Source organism: Suricata suricatta, chromosome 6, assembly GCF_006229205.1.
Source record: "Suricata suricatta isolate VVHF042 chromosome 6, meerkat_22Aug2017_6uvM2_HiC, whole genome shotgun sequence".
Lineage (NCBI taxonomy): Eukaryota > Metazoa > Chordata > Mammalia > Carnivora > Herpestidae > Suricata > Suricata suricatta.
In genome coordinates, this window is record NC_043705.1 from 40,695,674 (window position 1) to 40,715,111 (window position 19,438).

Here is a 19,438-nt window from a genome sequence, read left to right on the forward strand (position 1 = left end):
AGGCTAAGCACTGTGTGAGCTGCGGAGATAGAAAAATCCAGCAGAGGAGGAAGAGCTGTTTGCAGAAAACTCTATAGTCTCTACTGCTGTGGGTGCTTTTTGAATCCTTCCATCACTTTTTGATATATTTTTTTTCTGAGTGCTTGTTTGATAGCCTGCTCTCCTTGTGGTCAGTGTAAATTTGCCTCTTTGTAGTCAATATAGCATCTCTTTCCCTATCTATTATGATGGGTTTTTGTCTAAGGCAGCAATTTTCAGAATGTATTATAAAGAACAGTAGTCCAATGTGATAATTCTCAAAGAAGACATTGAAAGTCAAACTTCTGGCATAGTGCTAACCTTCTTGGATATGGTGTATATTAGCACATTATAGGCTTTGCCAAGGACCATAATATATAACCCTGTTTTACTCTGTTTAACCTAGTATTTCTCAAACTTATTCTACTACTTAACTCCCTTCACATTTATTAACAAGTAAAATCAAACAAACAAAAATACTAGGGTTTCAAGAAAATAAAAATAGAAAATAGAAAAGAAAATAGATAATTCTTGTGAAAAGCAACAGGCTTTAAATATCAGAAAACAAACGGGTTTAGAATGGTCATACACTTACTCACTCAACAAGCATTTATTAAACAGCTAATATGTGCCAGCATGGGGGATACAGTAATAAACACAAAAGAATTCCCTAAGCATGTAAATCTTAAACTCTTGGGACAAAAAGACAAGAAATGAATGAGAAACATACTGAATGGAAGATAAAGGGGTAATGTGATACCAATAGTAGACCAGTAAGCTAAATAGTCAGGAAAAGCTGCACTGATAAGGTGGTATCTGACACGAGACCCAAAGGATTAGAAAGAACCAACCAGAAGATCTAGGGCAGAGCATCCCAGCAAGGAAACTCAGAATGAGGGAAGACAGGTATAAAGAATGAGATTACAAGTACATCAAGGCAAAATCATGTGCGTCCTTATAAGCCTTGCAGAGAGTATGGGACACCACCGAAAGGTGCTGAGTTACATGATGTGATTTACATTTTAAAAAGCTGTCTATGTGAAGAAAATTTATAGAAGGGCAGAGCAGACAGAAGAAGAGAGGAAGCAGTGAGGAAGAGTTGGCCACCTTGATGAATGGAACACTGCAAGTGAAGAGAAGTTTGACGCCTAGACTTCTGGTTTGATTGGTATGTACTTGGATGGATGTCTGTGCCAGTTGCTAACATGGAGAGGACTGGGGGAGGGAAAGATTTGGAGGACAAGGAGGCAAAAGGAGAGTTGTATGGATCAAGTGCAAGAAAATTTAAATACATGAAGTTTATTTTACTGTTGAGGAACCCACTCAAAGAAAAAACTCTGCTGTACTTGACCTTCTTTATGTGACTCTAATACCCTATGAGATAATGAGTCAATCGCATTGTTAGGTGGAACAGGATCATCAAACATACCATAATTCTTTGATTCTGTGAAATACATCCAAGCTGGAAAGCTACACTGAAGACATTTAGTTCAACCTACACAGACGGGAGGTCCTGCAAATCTTCATATATAATAATCCACTTCTCCTGGATTTCATCTATTGTGGTGTAAGTCTTTCACTATGAGGGAAAGTAGTTTTAAAACGCTGATCTGATCTGAGGTAATGATCATTAGCTTGCATTAATCTAACACTATTTTTCAAAAGGTCTTTATAAACCCCTTAAAATTGATTTGACTCTGGACACAGCAAGAGAAAACAAAATATGGTTCAGGGATTTTATTACAGATGTTGCAATAAATGAAGAGTAGTAAATATCTTTAACCTTTTGTGTAAAAAAAAATCTAGGTCTTCTAAACAGTGATCAACAGCTTAACATGAGCAATTATAGCTTGGGCTCTCATGGTCTCCTACCAGGGAGAAAAGCAAAGATGTGAATTAATTAGGATGTTGGAAAACTTCCCCTTGGGCTACTGAGAAAACGTAACAAGAAAATGGCTTTCATACAGCTTCCAGAATACCAGTTGTAATAATTTATAAAACTGTCTTTCCCTAAAATGCACAGTAAAAAAAAACCACTAATATTGTTGAGTGTCTGCAGTGTGCCAAGGATAGTGCTGAATCCCTTTCTGGCATTATTTCAATTATTTCTAGTAAAGCCCTATGATGACTAGTACTATTCCCATTTTAAAGAGGACTCTTAAGGTCTTAACCAGCAACTCTGCACAGGTAACTGCCAGGTAAGGTCCTGTCCGACTACTAGCAATCTAGTCTTGACTAGAGGACATTTTCCTTTTGATACATGGTCTCACCTCAATTTCATGTCTAAAAACTTAACGGCGACCTTTCACTCCACCCCCAAATTGACTTCTAATTTTCCAGCTATCATCCTTTCTATTGTTTATGTTTATATGCACTCTTATTCCGTGCAGTCCTGCTACCCCAAATCTGTCATATCCTGTCTCCTTTCCTACACAATCCTCCTACCGATTCTTCTCCTTTCACTCCATCCTGTTTTGATCTCTCATCACTTACTTGCCTAATTCTTTAAAGATCCTTCTTGCTTTCACTGCTGCCCCTCAGTATGATCTATACCACCACCAGACTTATCTTTATAAAATCATTTTGTTATTTTCCTTCTAATATTTTCCTTAAAAAGTAAGGGTTCTTCTGGACTTAGAGGATAATGCAGAAATGGCTTAGTCTGGCATTGAAGGCACTCTTCACTGTGGTCCCAAGTCTACATTTCTCATACCTGCCCGTTCCCAGCACCAGACTTTCTTTTCTAGGCAGGCTCACTCTTCCAAAATACCCACTACTTGCCCATTCCCACAAACACAATAAAGCTAAATCTGCAGTAGTGCCCCATCCTACCCCGCCTCATCTAGCCTCTGGAATGCCACCTCTTCCTTTGTCAGCAATCTATATGAATCCTCCATGTTAAAGATCTAGCCTAAGAAACACTTTTTTCTGGGATGTTTCCGAATCAATTTGGTTGAACATACTCTAAACTTCCATACAGGACCAGAATACCATGAACTATGCTATTTATTATTCATTAACACACAACAGGTGTTTATATTTTCAGTTTGTATATCCATATGCCTGCCCATTTATCCATCTAACCATTAACCCATTTATCTATCTTTCTGTCTGTCTGTCTATCTATCTATCTATCTATCATCTCTCTTATTATCTACCTATCTATTTGAATACAAATCAGCTTAATGGTAACCCACAACCCTTGGACCAACTATCCAAATGCAAAAATATCATGTGTCTCTAAAAACCTTTAGAGCAGAAATACATTGTACAGCAACCAGGCAAAAACAAAAATCTGTCAGTGAAAGCCTAAATACCAGATTGCAACTATCTGAAGCCAAAACATACAAAACAACAAAAAACCTTCCTAGTGATTTATTTCTCACATGAAAATGGTATGTGGTCTAGAAAATGGTCAAGGATCAAACACAAATAATAAACTGAAAATTTCATTTAAAAGTGATAATGTCAGTAAAAAGCATAATCAGGGTCTTATGTCTAGCAACAAAAATTTTTATTTGCCACAAGATAAAACCTTGACCAAAGTAACACAGCACTATTTTGTTCTGAGCACTTACCTGCACCTTGTTACCTCATCTCTAAAATTAAGGAAGCAAACAGGTTGATCTCACAGATCTCTTTTACCTCTAAGTACGTTTGGAATTTAAGAAAAAAAGCCCACAACGTTTATTAGGCATACCAAAGTTTGATTTGTCTGCAAAATGGCTGATAGTAAGTAGAAAATGGAAAGGGATCGATCAATTACCTATTCATTGACTCATTTTCAATTCTTAGAACTACACTACTAGGGAATTTGCTCTCCCTGTGCTATGGCTAGTATCAGACCTATGACTAAGACTTTATCATGGGCTGAAACCAGGTTCAGGAAGATTTTATCCACTCCTCTATTTCTCAGTGAGATTTTCATTTTAAATCTGTGCAATGATTATAGAGTTTATTTTGGTTCTTGTTTCTACCTTCCCCAAGAAGAGATACCTAGTTACCTAATATTATTGATATCTGACACTCTTTTTTAAAAAATTTGTTTAAATGTTTTTTATTTTTGAGAGACAGAGAAAGAGTGCGAGCAGGGGAGGGTCAGAGAGAGAGGGAGACACAGAATCTGAAGACAGGCTCCAGCTAGCTGTCAGCCCAGAGCCTGACATGGGGTTCAAACCCACCAACCATGAGATCATGACCTGAGCCAAAGCTTGATGCCTAACCGACTGAGCCACCCAGGTGCCACAATATCTGACACTCTTGTAAATAATCATAACCTCAATATTTCACAGAATCAAGAAATCATTTGGAGGTGTCTTGAAGGTCATCCAAAGTGAGGGAGAAGTGAAGCATAAGCCATGCACCAATTTTTAGACATAGTGGTATGAAGATCTACCTGAGACTCTCACAACTCTAATAAAAGTGTCTTTCATGGCTGCCTTCATACATATTCTTTCAAGGTAATCATAATTAAGTGGTCAAGTAAGAGTGTAAATAAAAATATGCTATCATAGAGTGCTAAGTAACTGAGCTAAAACTAAAGTAAACAAACTCAGTGGACCATCACATATGCAAGCTAGTGAGGTCCCATAAATCACCATGACTGGGTATCAGGATTTCAAAGGCACACTGTGAGCTCTTTTGCCCAGGCCTGTTGATTCAAGCTCCAGTTGCATTGGGTCACCTATATGGCAGCATATAAAGTTCACCTTTTAAGTTTAAAAATAGTCTCAATCCCCATCCTTACTAAAGATAGGCCATTTTATGTGGCTATTATGTGTTGTACCACTCCGTGCACTTTAGGCAGGTTTTCATCCAATTTGTACAATAAGCCTTGGAGATAGATTTGTTAGTCCCAATTTACAGACAAAATAGGTGCAGAGAAACTGAAGCAATTTAATTACCCAAGGTCACAATGCTAGTGTAGAGTGACCCAGAAGAGGAATTGCTAAGCTCACTGGAATTTAGGAGATTCACAGGAGGATAAAGGTAAAGGTTCACATCTATCATCTGCTATTCTGTTCCACTTTACTCTTCTGGCATCGAATAACTTACACTATACTAGAGTGAACCAATCTATACTTATTTGGACACAGTCTCTCTTCACCTTGTTCCAGCTTGTGCTTTGTTGTTGCCTGTCTTCACCCCCAGGCCCAGTTCCTTAGGGGACAGCCCAGCAGTTGGATGTGACAATCTACCCATGCTGCTACTGGGCTATGACTCAAGGAAGCAACAGGTGAAGGAGAGGATGCCAGCTACCAAAGCTAAAAAAGACTCTAGCCTCATGCAACACCCTTCCCCTGGAAATCTCCTCTCTCCAGTCAGTTGTCCCAGTCATTATCCCCACAGCTGACCATTCTCCTCTTAACCATTCACACCCTCACCCTGACCCGTCTGGATTTCTTTCTTTCTTCAAGGCTGTCCCCAAAATCATTCCGATCAGATTTCACCACAGGAACCCTGTGGTAGAAAGGGGGCAGCAACAAGAACCCATTAGTCTGCCTCTAGCCAAGGAAAGCCCCCTCCTACGTGAGCCCCGTCAGAGAGATTCCTCCTTCTGATCTTAGACCACACCTCCTCTTCCTCAGCTGTCTGAAAAAGTCATCTTTCTATTTTCCTTTCTTTCAATCTTCATTCCTCACTTTATCCACAAGTCTTTTTTCCCTCCCCACTTTGCCCCCACCAAGAAAATAGACCTCCACATTACCACAGTAATAGGACATTTAAAAAATTTTGACACCTACTTACGCCTTCCCTGAGTTTATCCTATACTTTCTGCTGCCACACTCCCCACAATCAGTCATGCTTCATTCCATCCAATTATACCCATACCCTCTCGAAATCCCTTGCCAGCTCAGGATCTCAGATATGCTTTTGCTAATTGGTCTTCTCAATCCTCTGACCCCATTACCCTCCAGTTTATACGTGTGCCCTGTTAACTACCTGTTTGCTAGGTTGACTCCCAACCTAAGAGGCTGCCTCGCTATCACAATCTTCCTAGAAGCCAGAAACTAGGTCCTGTCTACCCACCCTCTCATGGCACAAAGAACAAGGAAGGAAAATAAATTGCACTCTAGGATTCTCCACTAGGAATTAAATTTTGCTGAAACTATTCTTGCTATTTGGAATCTGGTACTTATTTAAAAATTATCTTAGGACTTATTTTGAAAATGCAGCCTGAGAACAAACATTTGCTTTTATACCTCCCCATCTTCCTCCCACATGCTACATTCAGAAAAAATAAGTGTCTTTATACCTATTAAGGAGCACATGGCTCTTATACAAGTGTAACTGAGCCTACGTTTCTGATCTTTAAAAATGAGACATATTATTTTGGCATGTACTGTACTGTTTCTGGGACTAAGTTACAAACTGAAGTATGAGAGAACATTAGGATCAGGCCTCATATTAGAAAGTGAGTTAAATACTGGTGTTTCCTTACCACTTATAGTCAAAGACTGCTGATACATAGCAAATTAATAATATTAAAATGTTTGAAAATATAGCCAAGAAATAAGAAGTAATAAATCTTTCTACTGAGTTGTACTTTTGAGAGAACAAATTGCTTCCAATCTGTAATGATGAAAGCTCTCTGTTTTGTCTCTTCTACTATAAACCCTTTCATCATTTTACTGCTCATGACCATTACAGAGAAAAATTAAGATTTAGGCCCAAACAGTACCTTCCAGTAGAAATTAAACTAATTTTTTCCCAATGCATAGTAAGAAAAAAACAAATTCTAAAAACGGGCACCTGGGTGGCTCAGTTGGTTAAGTGTCTGACTCTGGATTTCAGCTCTGGTCACGATCTCAACAGTTTGTGGGATCAAGTCCCACGTCAGGTTCTATGCTGACAGCTAGGAGCCTGCTTGGGTTTCTCGCTCTCTTGCTCTCTCTCTCTCTCTCTCTCTCCCCCCTCTCTCCTCCACTTGCATGTGAAAACATGTTCTCATGCTCTCTCAAAATAAATAAACATAAAAGATTACTTAAAAAAGGAATATTTTTAGTAAAATATTCTTAGGATTTCTTTAAACCTAATTATCACTTATCCTTATAGAGATCTGAGAGACTGTGCTAAGAATATATGATTAAGATTAAGTTAACAAAGAACAAAATCAAAGTTTATGCCAAAGATAATGTTAGCTTCATTCTTAACAGAGCATTGTTGAAACAGCTTTGAAATACTCTAAATAAAAAAAAAACCACAAGACGATCAGTGCTTATGTAAAAAAAGGAACAAATCAGCAAATAACCACTGATATAATCTAAAAGGCAGCACAAATCTCTCAAAATAAAGTTCAAAACTTCAGTTCTCCTAAATCTAAAATTTCTGCCTACTTTTAACAGAATTATAGCTTTTATTTGCATCCTTTGTAGTCTTTGACTTCTTTTGTGAAATAAGGTTTCCCTACAAATAATTAAATGGCATCTATATATATTTAATGTGCTCATGACAGCATTTTATCTCTTCAATGAAAATTGTCAAAGCCCTTCCAAATTTGAAATTTATCTAAGTTCTTGTGATAAAGTCCATCATCATTCATTGTTAAAGTTGTAGTTCATTAGTTTTCTGAAGCTTGGAAAAAAATGAGCAAACATAAAATAGAAACTTTCTTGGTCAAAGAATGTACTCCTTTTCTGAAACCAGAATTTGATGTAAAAAGGCATAAACAATGGAAAGTCAACTTACTAAGAAATGCTCTTTTCTATGTAATTCTGTAAATTTTGTAATTTATGATTCTTTAAATAGACACATGATTATTTGGTTTTTGTATTTTTTAGAAGTAATTTTCCATCGCAAAGAAATGTCTGTTCTCTCTCCCTAATGGAATTGCATTGGATGGCCAGGTGAAATTAGGGGAGCACAGCAAAAGGAAAACACGTGGACACAGTCTCTTCAAAATATTTTGGAGAGTATTACTTAATTATTATTAAAGACCATTAAAATGTCTTAATTCATATTTTGGTCTCACACAAAAACAGAGCAACAAAAACATGCTATGCCAACAATGGTAAGCAGCCTTAAAATCAGCCAGCTCTTTTCTGAAATGAAGAAGATAGATATCAGCCTGCACTTAACTCCACAGTGGCAGCCTTGCATATCTTTGCTCAGTTGCTATGGACACGTCCCTGTCAGGCCTGTGCCTTCTACTCTTCAGACCTGTTTATGACAGGCTGAGGTGTTTCCTATTATGGTGCCTATGTCTGCACAGCACCTCGCTTGCCAGTAAGAAAAGCCAGAGGCTGCTGCTATAGGGATTAGAGCACAGCAGACCAGAGATGCTGACAGAAACCCAAGCTTGCCCTGTGTGAAAATGCACAGAACACTCCCCTAACAGGCAAAAGCCAACAAACACATCCTTTCTTCCCAGGCTAGCAGAGAAAGTGCTCACAACTGTCATTTTTAGCTGGAGTAAAATTATATTAAGAATAATGTCGCTAAAATATGTATGGAGGAGAGAGAACAATTTAACAGCCACCAATATGGCCTGTGTGGTTTTGGTCTGTGCACTGTAAACTTTTAATTTAAATGAGAGGAGTCTAATGTAAGCATAAACTATGCTAAAATTTCTGAGACCCAAGGGTGTAAGCAGAACTGAGACCCTTAAGTGGAAATGATCAGGATTCTTAGCAAAGAAAGGAAAACGCTTATCTTGCAAGGCATCAACTATAGTCCACAGACTCTGAATCTACTCATCCAAGATGAGAAATGGCCTTTATATTAACCAACATCATGCATCTGGTACTAATTTATGTGACCAAATACAAAATAATACATTGACATACACTAGTTTTGGGTTAAAAGCCGTATACAAGGTCTCATCCATACTCCCAGTGGCTGGTAGAAAACTCACTGTTTGTGCATTTAGACAGTTATTAAACCCATATGCTTATCAGAAATATAGCTCGGGGGCACCTCAGTGGGTCAACTGGTTAAGCATTTGACTCTTGGTTTCAGCTCAGGTCATGATCTCACAGTCTGTGAGGTCAGGCCCGCATTAGGCTCCATGCTGTCAGCGAGGAGCCTGCTTGGGATTCACTTTCTCTCCCTCTTTTTCTGCCCCTCCCCTGCTCATTCGTTCTCTCAAAATAATTAAACATAGAGAAAAAAGAAAGAAATATAGCTTGTATTCCATTAACACATTCAAATTAAAAATGTATAATCTCCCTTCTACTACTTATGAGTATAAGTAAAGATAAAGGCTCTGACCCTAAATGATGCTGAGACCCTCTAAAAAGTGAACTATAAAAGAAGTTAGGAGATTTCTAGCTACTCAGGTGGACCTGGGTAAGTTTTGGGCCTCATGTTTCCAACTTACACTAGATGAGTTAGACACTGATCCCTTTTAACTTCTTTAATTCTAAAATATATGGTTTCAGTCTGAGATGGACAATGGGTAACAGTAACAATAATGCTTTCAAATACTGATCATGCTAAATACTACCAAGACTACCACAAAACTGTGGTAGACAGGAACAGATTATATTTTCACTTATTAATTTCTATTTGCACTCAAACGACATTAAACTGAAAATTTTCTTCAATTCTTTAGCCAAATTTCAGTAACTTCCTTGCAAAGGGTCTAATACCGGTAAAAGAACAACTTTAAGGGGTTTTAGGGCTTAGAACATTAAAATTAACTTTAGTTCCTGACACTGATTAGTAATAATTCTACAGGACTGAGAGCAGAAACACTTAAAGCTACACTGCAAGAACCATAATACCATTCAAACAATTCATCCAGTATTTACTGAGCACCTACTTAACAAGGCAACAAGGCCTTATGTCTAATGCTATGGGTGCTGAAAAAAATGCGTCACACGAACAACCTTGTGTACAACATAACATCAGTAAAACTAAGAAAAATATTACAGTATATAGAGTTAAGAGAGCCACAAATAAAGTCCTGGGGAAGGTCAAAGGAGAGAGACATGATCCCTGATCAGGGGAGGCTGGGGTGGGAGATATGGGAGAAGAGAATATAAAAAAAGTTCATGGGGGAGGCAACATTCCAAATAGGCCTTAGAAGACAGTTAAGATTTGTTTAATAATTTTTTTATTTTAGAAAAGTTTTAGATATACAGAAAAACTGTGAAGAACAGGACAATTTCCCCCGCCTTTAACACTAAGTAATGTAGGTTTGTATGACACATACATAGTGTAGTGTATGACACATTTGTCACAGGTGCTGAATCCACACTGATACATTATTATTATTATTATTAGTTTATTTATTTGAGAGAGACAGAGACAGCACCAGTGTGATAGAGGCAGAGAGAGGGAGACAGAAAGAATCTCAAGCAGGCTCCACACTCCAGACTATCAGAGGCAGAGCCCAGTGTGGGGCCTGAACTCAAGAAACATGAGATCATGACCTGAGCTGAAACCAAGAGTTGGACACTTAACCAACTGAGCCACCCAGGCACCCAACACTGATACATTTTTAATAACTTAAGTCCACACTTTATTTAGCTGTCCTTACTTTTCACCTAACGTTCTCTTTCTGGTCTAGGAACCTATCCAGGATCTCATGTTGTCTTTAGTAACCTAGGCTCCTCTTAATTGTGAGTTTCTCCGATTTTCCTTGTTTTTGTCAACCTTGACAGTTTTGAGGAGACTTAGTCAGATATTTTGTAGAATGTCCCTTAGCTAGGAATTATCTGATGTTTTTCCTCATGATTAGAGTCGGGTTATATGCTTTTGGTAGAAAAACCACAGATGTAAAGAATTATCTTCATCAGAGTGTATCAAGGGTATGTACTGCAAGCTGACTTATCACTGTTGACGTTAACTTTGATGACCTGAGGTACTGTGTGTGTGTCTGGTTTCTCCACTACAGAGTCATTCTTTTTCCATATTGTGTTTCTGGAAGGAAGTCAGTATGTACAGTCCACCTTGCAGGATGGGAGAGTTTTGTGCTCCTTCCTTAATGGCAGAGTATCCATGTAAATTATGTGGAATTCCTCCTCACAGGAGATTTTTCTATGCTCTTCCATCTATTTATTTATTTTTTAATAAGTTATTTCAATATTAACACAAGGGTATTTATTCTTTATTTTGGGTTACAACCCAACAATCGTTTATTTTCTTGATCAAAGTGTTTCAGAATTTGGTAATCAAAAGCTCTTTTAGGTTGCTCTTGTATCCCTCTGATATGTTCCCATCAACGTGGGGTTTTGTTTGAGCACTTCCTTACTCTCTGGCATGACAACATGCTCCTGTCTCACTTCCTGCCCCAGTTCTAGAGTAAAATGCTTCCCAAGGAGTCCTGGGGCTTGTCTGGAGACTGGAAACCAAGATGAGGGTGCTGGGTGTGCGCACTGCTGCTGGAGCGTCGTTTCTCTAGGCCTCCTCAGCTCACAGAGCCGGGAGGTGTTTGTGCACACACTAGATGGCTAAGATGTGGAGAGGTGCAGCGGGAGGCCATGTCCTTAACAGGATTTGCTTAACATTGAATATTAATAAGAGATTCTGTGCCTGGGTTATTTTCAGTCTCATTCACAGGATTAATAGGGATATCCTCATTTAGACTATTCTCTACCATTTTATGTTTTTCCTAAAAATATTAACTGAAGTGCACACTTTATGCAGATTTCTAAAACTCAGAGAGTTTTAGATATTATGATAAAACTTCATATCAGCTTGATGAGTGGGAGTGCAAAATTACACAAAGAAAATATAGTGAAACTACCCGAAAAGTCACCGAGAGAGAGAAGAGCCAATGAAACATTCCAACAGTATTCTTTGATTTACATCAACATCATTAGGCCACTGGTGCCTCTGCAAAGCTCGGTTCAAGTACAGGTAATAGGATAGCAAATAAACACTTCCTCTAGCTCTCACCTCACAAATTAAGAAAAGCAAGATGATATTACTTTCTGGATGGAAATCAAGGACTTAACACTACTGAGCATCTACCATGTTTTTGACTCTGTCTAGAGAATTGATGTCTTTTAATTCATGGAATCGCCATACCAACTGTTTAACAGATGAGGAAACTGAAGCACAGAGCGTAACCTGTCCAGTTTGCATCTACTAAAAGGCAGAAAGTGAATCCAGCTCAGCTCAGGTAGTCTGGCTACAGAAGAGTGCTGCAGCTCCATAGGCCCTTCTACCTGGGGAATGAATGCCTGATGAGTGGGAGATTTCGGCTGATGAAGGATGGCATTTCCCCCGCCAGTGGGGAGGTCTTGTTAATGGCTGAGAAAGAAAACCATGGGTTATTTAAAACATATCTTTCTGACTAAAAATGACTCCTAAAATTGTTCTTGTTATTGGTTAGTATATCCAAAAGTAGACTTATCTGTGAGTGGTAAGCAAAAAACTTTAAAGTGGTACATATATGAACGTTTTCTCACTTTGTCACAAATTAATTTCAATGTATATTAAAAAGTGTATTAGAAAAATACAGCTAGGACACCAAACCCATGGTTTCTTTCATAAATATCCTTGATTAAGAATGAAGTACTCAGATGGGTATTTACATTTTAAAAATGCTTTAACTGAAAACTTCAACATATTGCATATACGATACACACAGAAACAACAGAGTCTGAGCAACACTTAGACTTATGATAGAATAGAAGGGTCAGGTATTTCTTGGAAGAAATATTATGTTGTTCATTGCAAGGAACAATATGACAATTGTTCCTTGCAAGGAACAATATATGACATAGGGTTTTCTTTATCTCTCTTGTTTAGTACACCCTAGACGTAGAATAAATTACGTGTAATTTATTGGGCATGCAGTATGTACTATGCACCAAACTGAGCTTTGCATACGTTATAGCGAGTGCTCTCAACAACCTTTCAATTGTATTTTCCCCTTTATTATCTCCCTGTATAATGAGGAAACTGAGATTCAGGGAGTCGACATCTGTTGCCCCAAATATTAGGTTGGAAGCAGCAGAGATGTAATGTGAAACCAAGTTTGTCTAACCAAAAAAAAAAAAAATCTATATTCTTTCCACTCAATAAAGTTGTCACAAGCATCACTGGTGTTCAATGTCAGCAAGGGAGTAAATATCACTTATATTCATCACACACAAAGTATGGCAAAACAGTAACAAAAAGTCCAGAACACTAAACAATGATAACCGTGGGGGGAAAAAAGTAAAGCATTTTTTAAGTGTAAAGAATAATAAACCTGTTACTACTGCAGTTGGTAATCCAATGTAACTAGTGTCCTAATAAATATCACTGAATTGCTTGTTGTTTAATCAAAAATCCCTTCCCCATTCCCAGTTAGCATTAATAAAAGAAAATGCTTTCTTAAAATGTCTTTTAAAACTCGTGTGAATATTAAAATAAATGGCTGCCCATCTTTTTATTTCCTAGAAAGATCTCAGAATAATACTGCCAATTAAACTATCATGATTAGCCAGGCTCAGCCCTAAAATCTTAGCAGAGCGAGGTCATCACAAAATAAACCCTAGCTATTTCCAATTTTAAAGGGTTGGCCTCTTTTTAAAAAGAGAAAATCTGATTCTACATACTTTGGGGGTAATCTGAAAATCATGACATTATCAACATTTCACACCTGTGACATATGTGTATCTTAAGTAACAGCTACAATCTGTGTGACTCTCACAGAGAGCCTCTTCAGTTGAACAATAGCATTATCTATCATCCTTATTATTTGGGAAAAGAGTTTGTTTAATCTGTCCACAGCATTTGAAAAATTACTATTTTATTCTGGCTTCTTGTTTTGAAACACACAAAAAAAACAGATCATAGTTCATTATGCTCTCAGGCGAGTCACCATCCTGTAATTAAATCAAGATGTAATAAATGAAAGTGATTTCTCCAGTAATGACTAATTTACTGAATCACAAAAATTGAAAGTTTTTGATAATTAAATGTTAGGCATACTGAAGCTTACTGCCATTAAATACTGACACAAGAACAGAGTTGATGACAATAGAGACAAATTAAGATTTTTAAAAAAATGTTTAATGTAATATTAAACTAAGGTCAAGAGCTTTACTCTTCAATGAAAAATGAAAATTTTTGTTAACAGTATTTCTTGCTTTCTATTATTATTACTTAAAAGCAAAAAAAGTTATTTTTTCCCTAATGGTGACCATAAAAATAAACATTCCAAATCCTCCATATTAACTTTAAGACACTGTGTATATACTACCTAAATCCTGCCACATCTACTGTTAATGAGTGGATGAAAAAGCCGACAGCAAACTCAAGATGCTACTGAAGTTGAGTTTCTATAGTTACAGAAGGCTATTTTCTTTTAAAATTTAAGATTTTACTTTAGTGATATTAACTCAACAATCCTCTTATGACACAATCAATAAGTTTTAATATTTTAGTGTAAAAAGTACGTGTTATTTGCTATTTGCTCTTCATAAAATTAAAATGCTTTTTCAACTGCAGCTTCTTTCTTAGCAAAAGTTAAACATTTCCTTCTGTTCTGAGAGTTATATCCAGGTACTGCTGAAATATCTCAGGATTTAACCACTCCTGTGAACATTCTGTATTCATTCCAGCATCCCTCTTGCCCAGAAGAACAAATCCCAGCCATCACAGAACGCTCTGGTATACTTCATGTACGCACTGACTATTCAAGAGCACCAGGGGGAGCAGACAGAGGAAGAACTAAGAACAAGCACCTCAGAAAAGCAATTAATTTATAGGCAACAGAAACATGAGAGAGATGTTGGTTAAAAAGCAAATAGAATAAATTCCATAAAGAAGTCATGACCACATTTGCAAAGTTGGCTTATGTAGATCTAATTAACCAAAGAACAACCTGAAGTCTCTTGGAAGGATGCTTGAGTCCTAACTTCAAGAGACTTGTAGCTTGAAGCACAGCCGTTTCCAGCAATGCCAAGCCTCGAAACTGCCCCCAAATTAGAGAGGAGAAACAAAATATATTTTTATAGTGGCACATTTTAGGAGGAAATCAAAATAAAATGACTTTGTTTTCTCTTTTAAACATCACTGCACTCAACACGGAAGGGATGCTGAAAAATGTACTATTAGGTCACAGGAAGATGAAGTGGCAGGGTTCCACAGCATGATCTCTGAAAGCCCTGAAGCTTAGACTCTTAGCCTGGCCTCCTTACAGCCTCAATTTACTTTCCTTGAGGGAAAGCTAGCCAAAAACACTGTGAAGCTATCCTGCCTTAAAAACAGTCTAATAAGGGTATTTTAGCTTTGCAAATTGTGTACAAAAGAATAGAAATATCTCCACCAAGTCCACTTACGTTTAACATGCTCCAAGATTTAATAAGTGCTGTGTTTTTAGTTTTAGAGTAAAAGAGAAAAGGTATTTAACACTTCTGTCTGGAATTCTGTACCTGAAACTTAAGACTACACTTATAAGTTCAAAATGTTTATATGTATACTATACCAAAACTTGTATAAATATTATCCAAGCATTTAAAAATAATATAGGCATGTGTACTAAAGATTGTTATCTAAGGACTACATTATAACAATCCAAGAAACTTAAAATGTCAAGCAAAAATGAGAACCGAATGGTAGAAAAACATATTTTAGCCAAGAAAACAATCAAGACAGTTTGACCTAAATCTCACATATTAATACCAGAAATAACAAGTATGGTGCCTACTATCACTAACTATTTATTAGGTATATACATATATATATATGTGTGTGTGTGTGTATATATATATATATATGTATGTATATACATATACATATATATGTGTGTGTAAGAATATATATATATATATTCTTTCAAACTCTTACATTAACCTTTCAAAATGGCTTTTATTGTGCTCATCTTAAGCAAAGGAACCTGAGGCTAAAACGCTGAAGTCATTTTTCTAATATAAGTCAGCTATCAAGGAACAAAATCAAGATTTAACTTCCAGGTATGTCTGCTTGCAAAGCTTTGAGACCTTACCAAAGCCTCCCTCAACTGTAGCAATGAGGTTCCAAAAGAAATTTGTACAAGTCTTGAGATTAATGTACTTATGCAGGTTAATGCTGTAGATTTAATCACTCAAATTAAATGCCATCTGGAGTCTCTTACCCTACTTGGTACAAGCATCCTAAGTGTATTATAGTATAACGTTGGCCTTGGCCAAGAATTCAATAATTTTCCTGCCTTAGTAGCATCCATAAGTATTATGCACTAAAGAATGGCAATGAGGAAATATAGGTAGTTGCTTCTAAAGCACCATTTTAAAACTGCTAATAATTTGGATTTCCTTAATTAAGATTTTTAAAAACACAGAAATAATCTCTTAATCCAACTGGTTGAATGGGTTGGAGGAATCAATTTGCTTCTCCGTAATACCCAATCTATCTCCAAATAAATATTTTCTCCCTATAATCATTTAAAAATCATGACCTTACTAGTATTTTGTGTTATTTTATACTATTTAAAAAAAACTAAAGTGAGAAAAAAATCTAAAAATGTCATGATTTTTCAAAGGCAGAAAGACAATAACCGGGAAATACTGGCTGGTTCAAACAAGTACACGTAAAAGTAATGGATAGTCACACAACTGGTAACCAGAAAGCAATGGTGCAGACGTATTCATTCATCCTCAAGAGATCTGTGATGCAAGCTGTCACATTTCCAATTCAGACTTAGGTTGGGCACCACGGGGACCTTAGGATCAGCTGCTCGCACTCAGTTCACAGCTCATGTGGATGGGACTCATTCCTGCCGTTGCTGTCACGCAGAAGGGTGACTTTACAACATGTACCAAGAGCTCTTTTTTTCCTTCTATGTTAATCTTTTTTCACCTATAAAAAGTTTCACAAGTGTAGCACTCTTTAAAAATGAACGGGTTAAAGAAAGGAAATGGATAGCTTAGAAATTAAAAGTTTTAAGCAACAGCTTCAGCCAAGTTGAGTTTTTTTAAACTTAAAACTAAGTGTCCTGTCAATAATCTTTCAATCACAAGATACAAACAGCTAGGATCACTACCTTTTTAAAAAGTCTTTTCTCATCCAGCATTTTGCTCCAACCAAATAAAGCCACCTTTTATACTAAGTCTGTAAATTAACTCAAAGTTTGATTGGGTGCCTTCACAATGAAGATTTAAAAAAAAAATATTCCTGTTTTATTTGGTGCTGTAAAGAAAGAAATCATTTTGGTCAATTACTATGACCTAGACCTTTATTTTTAAAAATCTTGAAGTACAGATAAACTAGTAACTTGATAGTTGATGTCACTTGTAACACATTATTAGATTAGATGTTAATTTTTAAAATCAAACATAGGTCTCATCATCAAGAGTACGGATTTCTGGGAAAACTAAGTGGAGCTGCTCAGGTTCATTTCTCTGAAAAAGTACGGTCAAATCATCTTGACAACATAAGTAAATGCGTGCCTATCCCTTGGGGTGCCTTCAGATTCTGCGCTGCTTTTTTTTTTAACATACAATTAACCAGACAAGAGAATTAACTCAACCCTACGCTCCCATTCAGCATGTAGGGCACTGAAGACACTTGGCATAGTCTATTGCTATTATGAGTCAAATTGTTAAAAAAAATTTTTAAATAAAATTGAGTAATGAACTAAAACTTTGTTAGCCAACTAAGAACAATGGCACCTGATGCCACAGTAGGGAGAAAGAGAGCGGTGATGGGTTATTTTGATGAGAAGCCATACCAAATTTCAAAATGAGGTCCAAATAACAGAAACCAAACACCAGAACAAACATAAAACCCAGATTTGATCACCAGTGTGCATTTGGGTTAGGTCACTATGCTTTATAGGTAGGTTAGTGCCTGTAGACAGTGTGCGAGGAGTCTCTTTACTTTATTTGAAGCTAACTTTTCACTTTAAAAACAATGCCATCTCTGTAAACATTGTCAACAGAGAAGACAATCAAGTGGTTGATATGCTATCGTATTTTAAAAAACTGATTGTGAAAAAACCAGCTGGGATAAAAACTACAATAAGCTAAGGAAAAGCCTCACTTGTTTAAACCATAAAATGGTATAACCTTCCTGACCTTGTAAATAGGTGGCCAAAGATACTTAAGGATCTTTAAGAGGCCACTGTTACTAACTGCCACACAAAGTTACCAGTTTTTTCTGGTTGAATCCCTCAGTCATCGGCACCCAACATGAATGTGCCTCCTTTCCTATCCCCTCAGCCAAATATTCATTAAAAACATACAAAATTCCAATTATGTCCTTACATAACCAAAGTCAAAAAGAACAGGAATTCTAAAAATTACCAGAAAACTGATAACACTCTACCTTGCTGTAAGGCTGTCTCAGGCTGAAGGTGACTTCTCAGTTCCCCAGACTCCACTGACCATCAAGACCAACACTCCAGCATATGACACAAATGACCCACTGAAACAGCACTGTAACTCTATGACCTCGGTGAACGGGGTTTCTCTCCAAGATTCACGAAAGCAAAGGCAATGATCATAATGAACTTTCTAACTTCCCTGACGTTTCCTATGGACACCTATGGCTAACTGAACACGTAAAGGTTCCGTTCTCACAACGTATCCTAACATCTCCATAAATGAGCGTGAAAGTTCCAAGCTCAGGGAACTCTGAGCCTGAGTGCGGTAGGTAGTGACACCCAAGAGGTGTCAGTGACCTCCAGCACCTCTGATTTCCAAGTGGGAATCCCAAGAATCGCCTTAAGCATGCAATGCCACTGGCCCCGCCTGGGTTTCTGCTGCAAGGGCAAAGTGTCACTTACAAGCCCACTGCCCTCCCGTGCAAAAAACAAAAACCAAAAACCCAAAAACCCCACTCACTGTGTCCTGGGGGTAGTGCAATCAAAGTACGTCAAAGGTGCTTTTGTAAAGTGCTTGATTTATGTGGAGTGAATGGGAGGGAAGGCACAGAATCAGGAACCTCCCTTCAAGGGAGCAGAGCAGCCAACATGCAGTGTGACAGAATCCCTGCACGGCCTTCTCAGGGCCCCAGGGGCTGGCGGCCTCGCCGGCGTGGGGACCGCCGGGCTTACCTTGTTGGAGGCCATCTCACTGACGGAGTGCCTGGTCTGCAGGGTCTCTAGCTGGTCCAGACACCAGTCCAGCTCCTCCAGGGTCTCGCTGGCCAGTTTCTGGTAGGCCTCCTCTGCGAAGAGATACGGAAAGGGGGTCTCAGTTCTCAAGCGCTTCACGGGGCCGGCCCCGAGTTCAAAGGGGGCCATCCTGCCGTACCCCGCCATGCTCGGACGCCCGGTGCCCGCACATGAGGGCTGCTCCTTCATAGTGCCGCGCCTGGCGCCGCGCTGGGGGCCGAGGCTCAGCTAGCGGGGCGGCCGGCCTCGGGGAGGCACGGCGTCTCCAGCTCGGCGTCTCAGTTCCGCGTCCAGGGAGGGCGCACAAAGTGCGGCGAGCCAACTTTTACACGGAGGCACGGGCGAAAGCCTCACGGCGCGACTTCTCGACGGGGCGGCGCGCCCGAGTGCCAGCGCGGGGAGGGTGGCGACGGGGCGGCGCGC

At 38.3% G+C, this 19,438-nt stretch overlaps 1 protein-coding gene across 4 annotated transcripts in view; it reads right to left on the minus strand.

Moving 5' to 3' along the window:
* The window catches only part of PDE4D (phosphodiesterase 4D), a 340,478-nt gene that overhangs the window by 32,573 nt on the left and 288,467 nt on the right, over window positions 1-19,438 (minus strand). For 3 of the 4 annotated variants that reach the window (XM_029942277.1, XM_029942278.1, XM_029942276.1), the window contains exon 6: window positions 18,956-19,068. In XM_029942277.1, the coding sequence (XP_029798137.1) occupies window positions 18,956-19,068 (113 nt within the window). Of the gene's footprint in view, window positions 1-18,955; window positions 19,069-19,154; window positions 19,433-19,438 lie in introns of those variants that run through there. The other variant, XM_029942279.1, reaches the window with a different exon arrangement.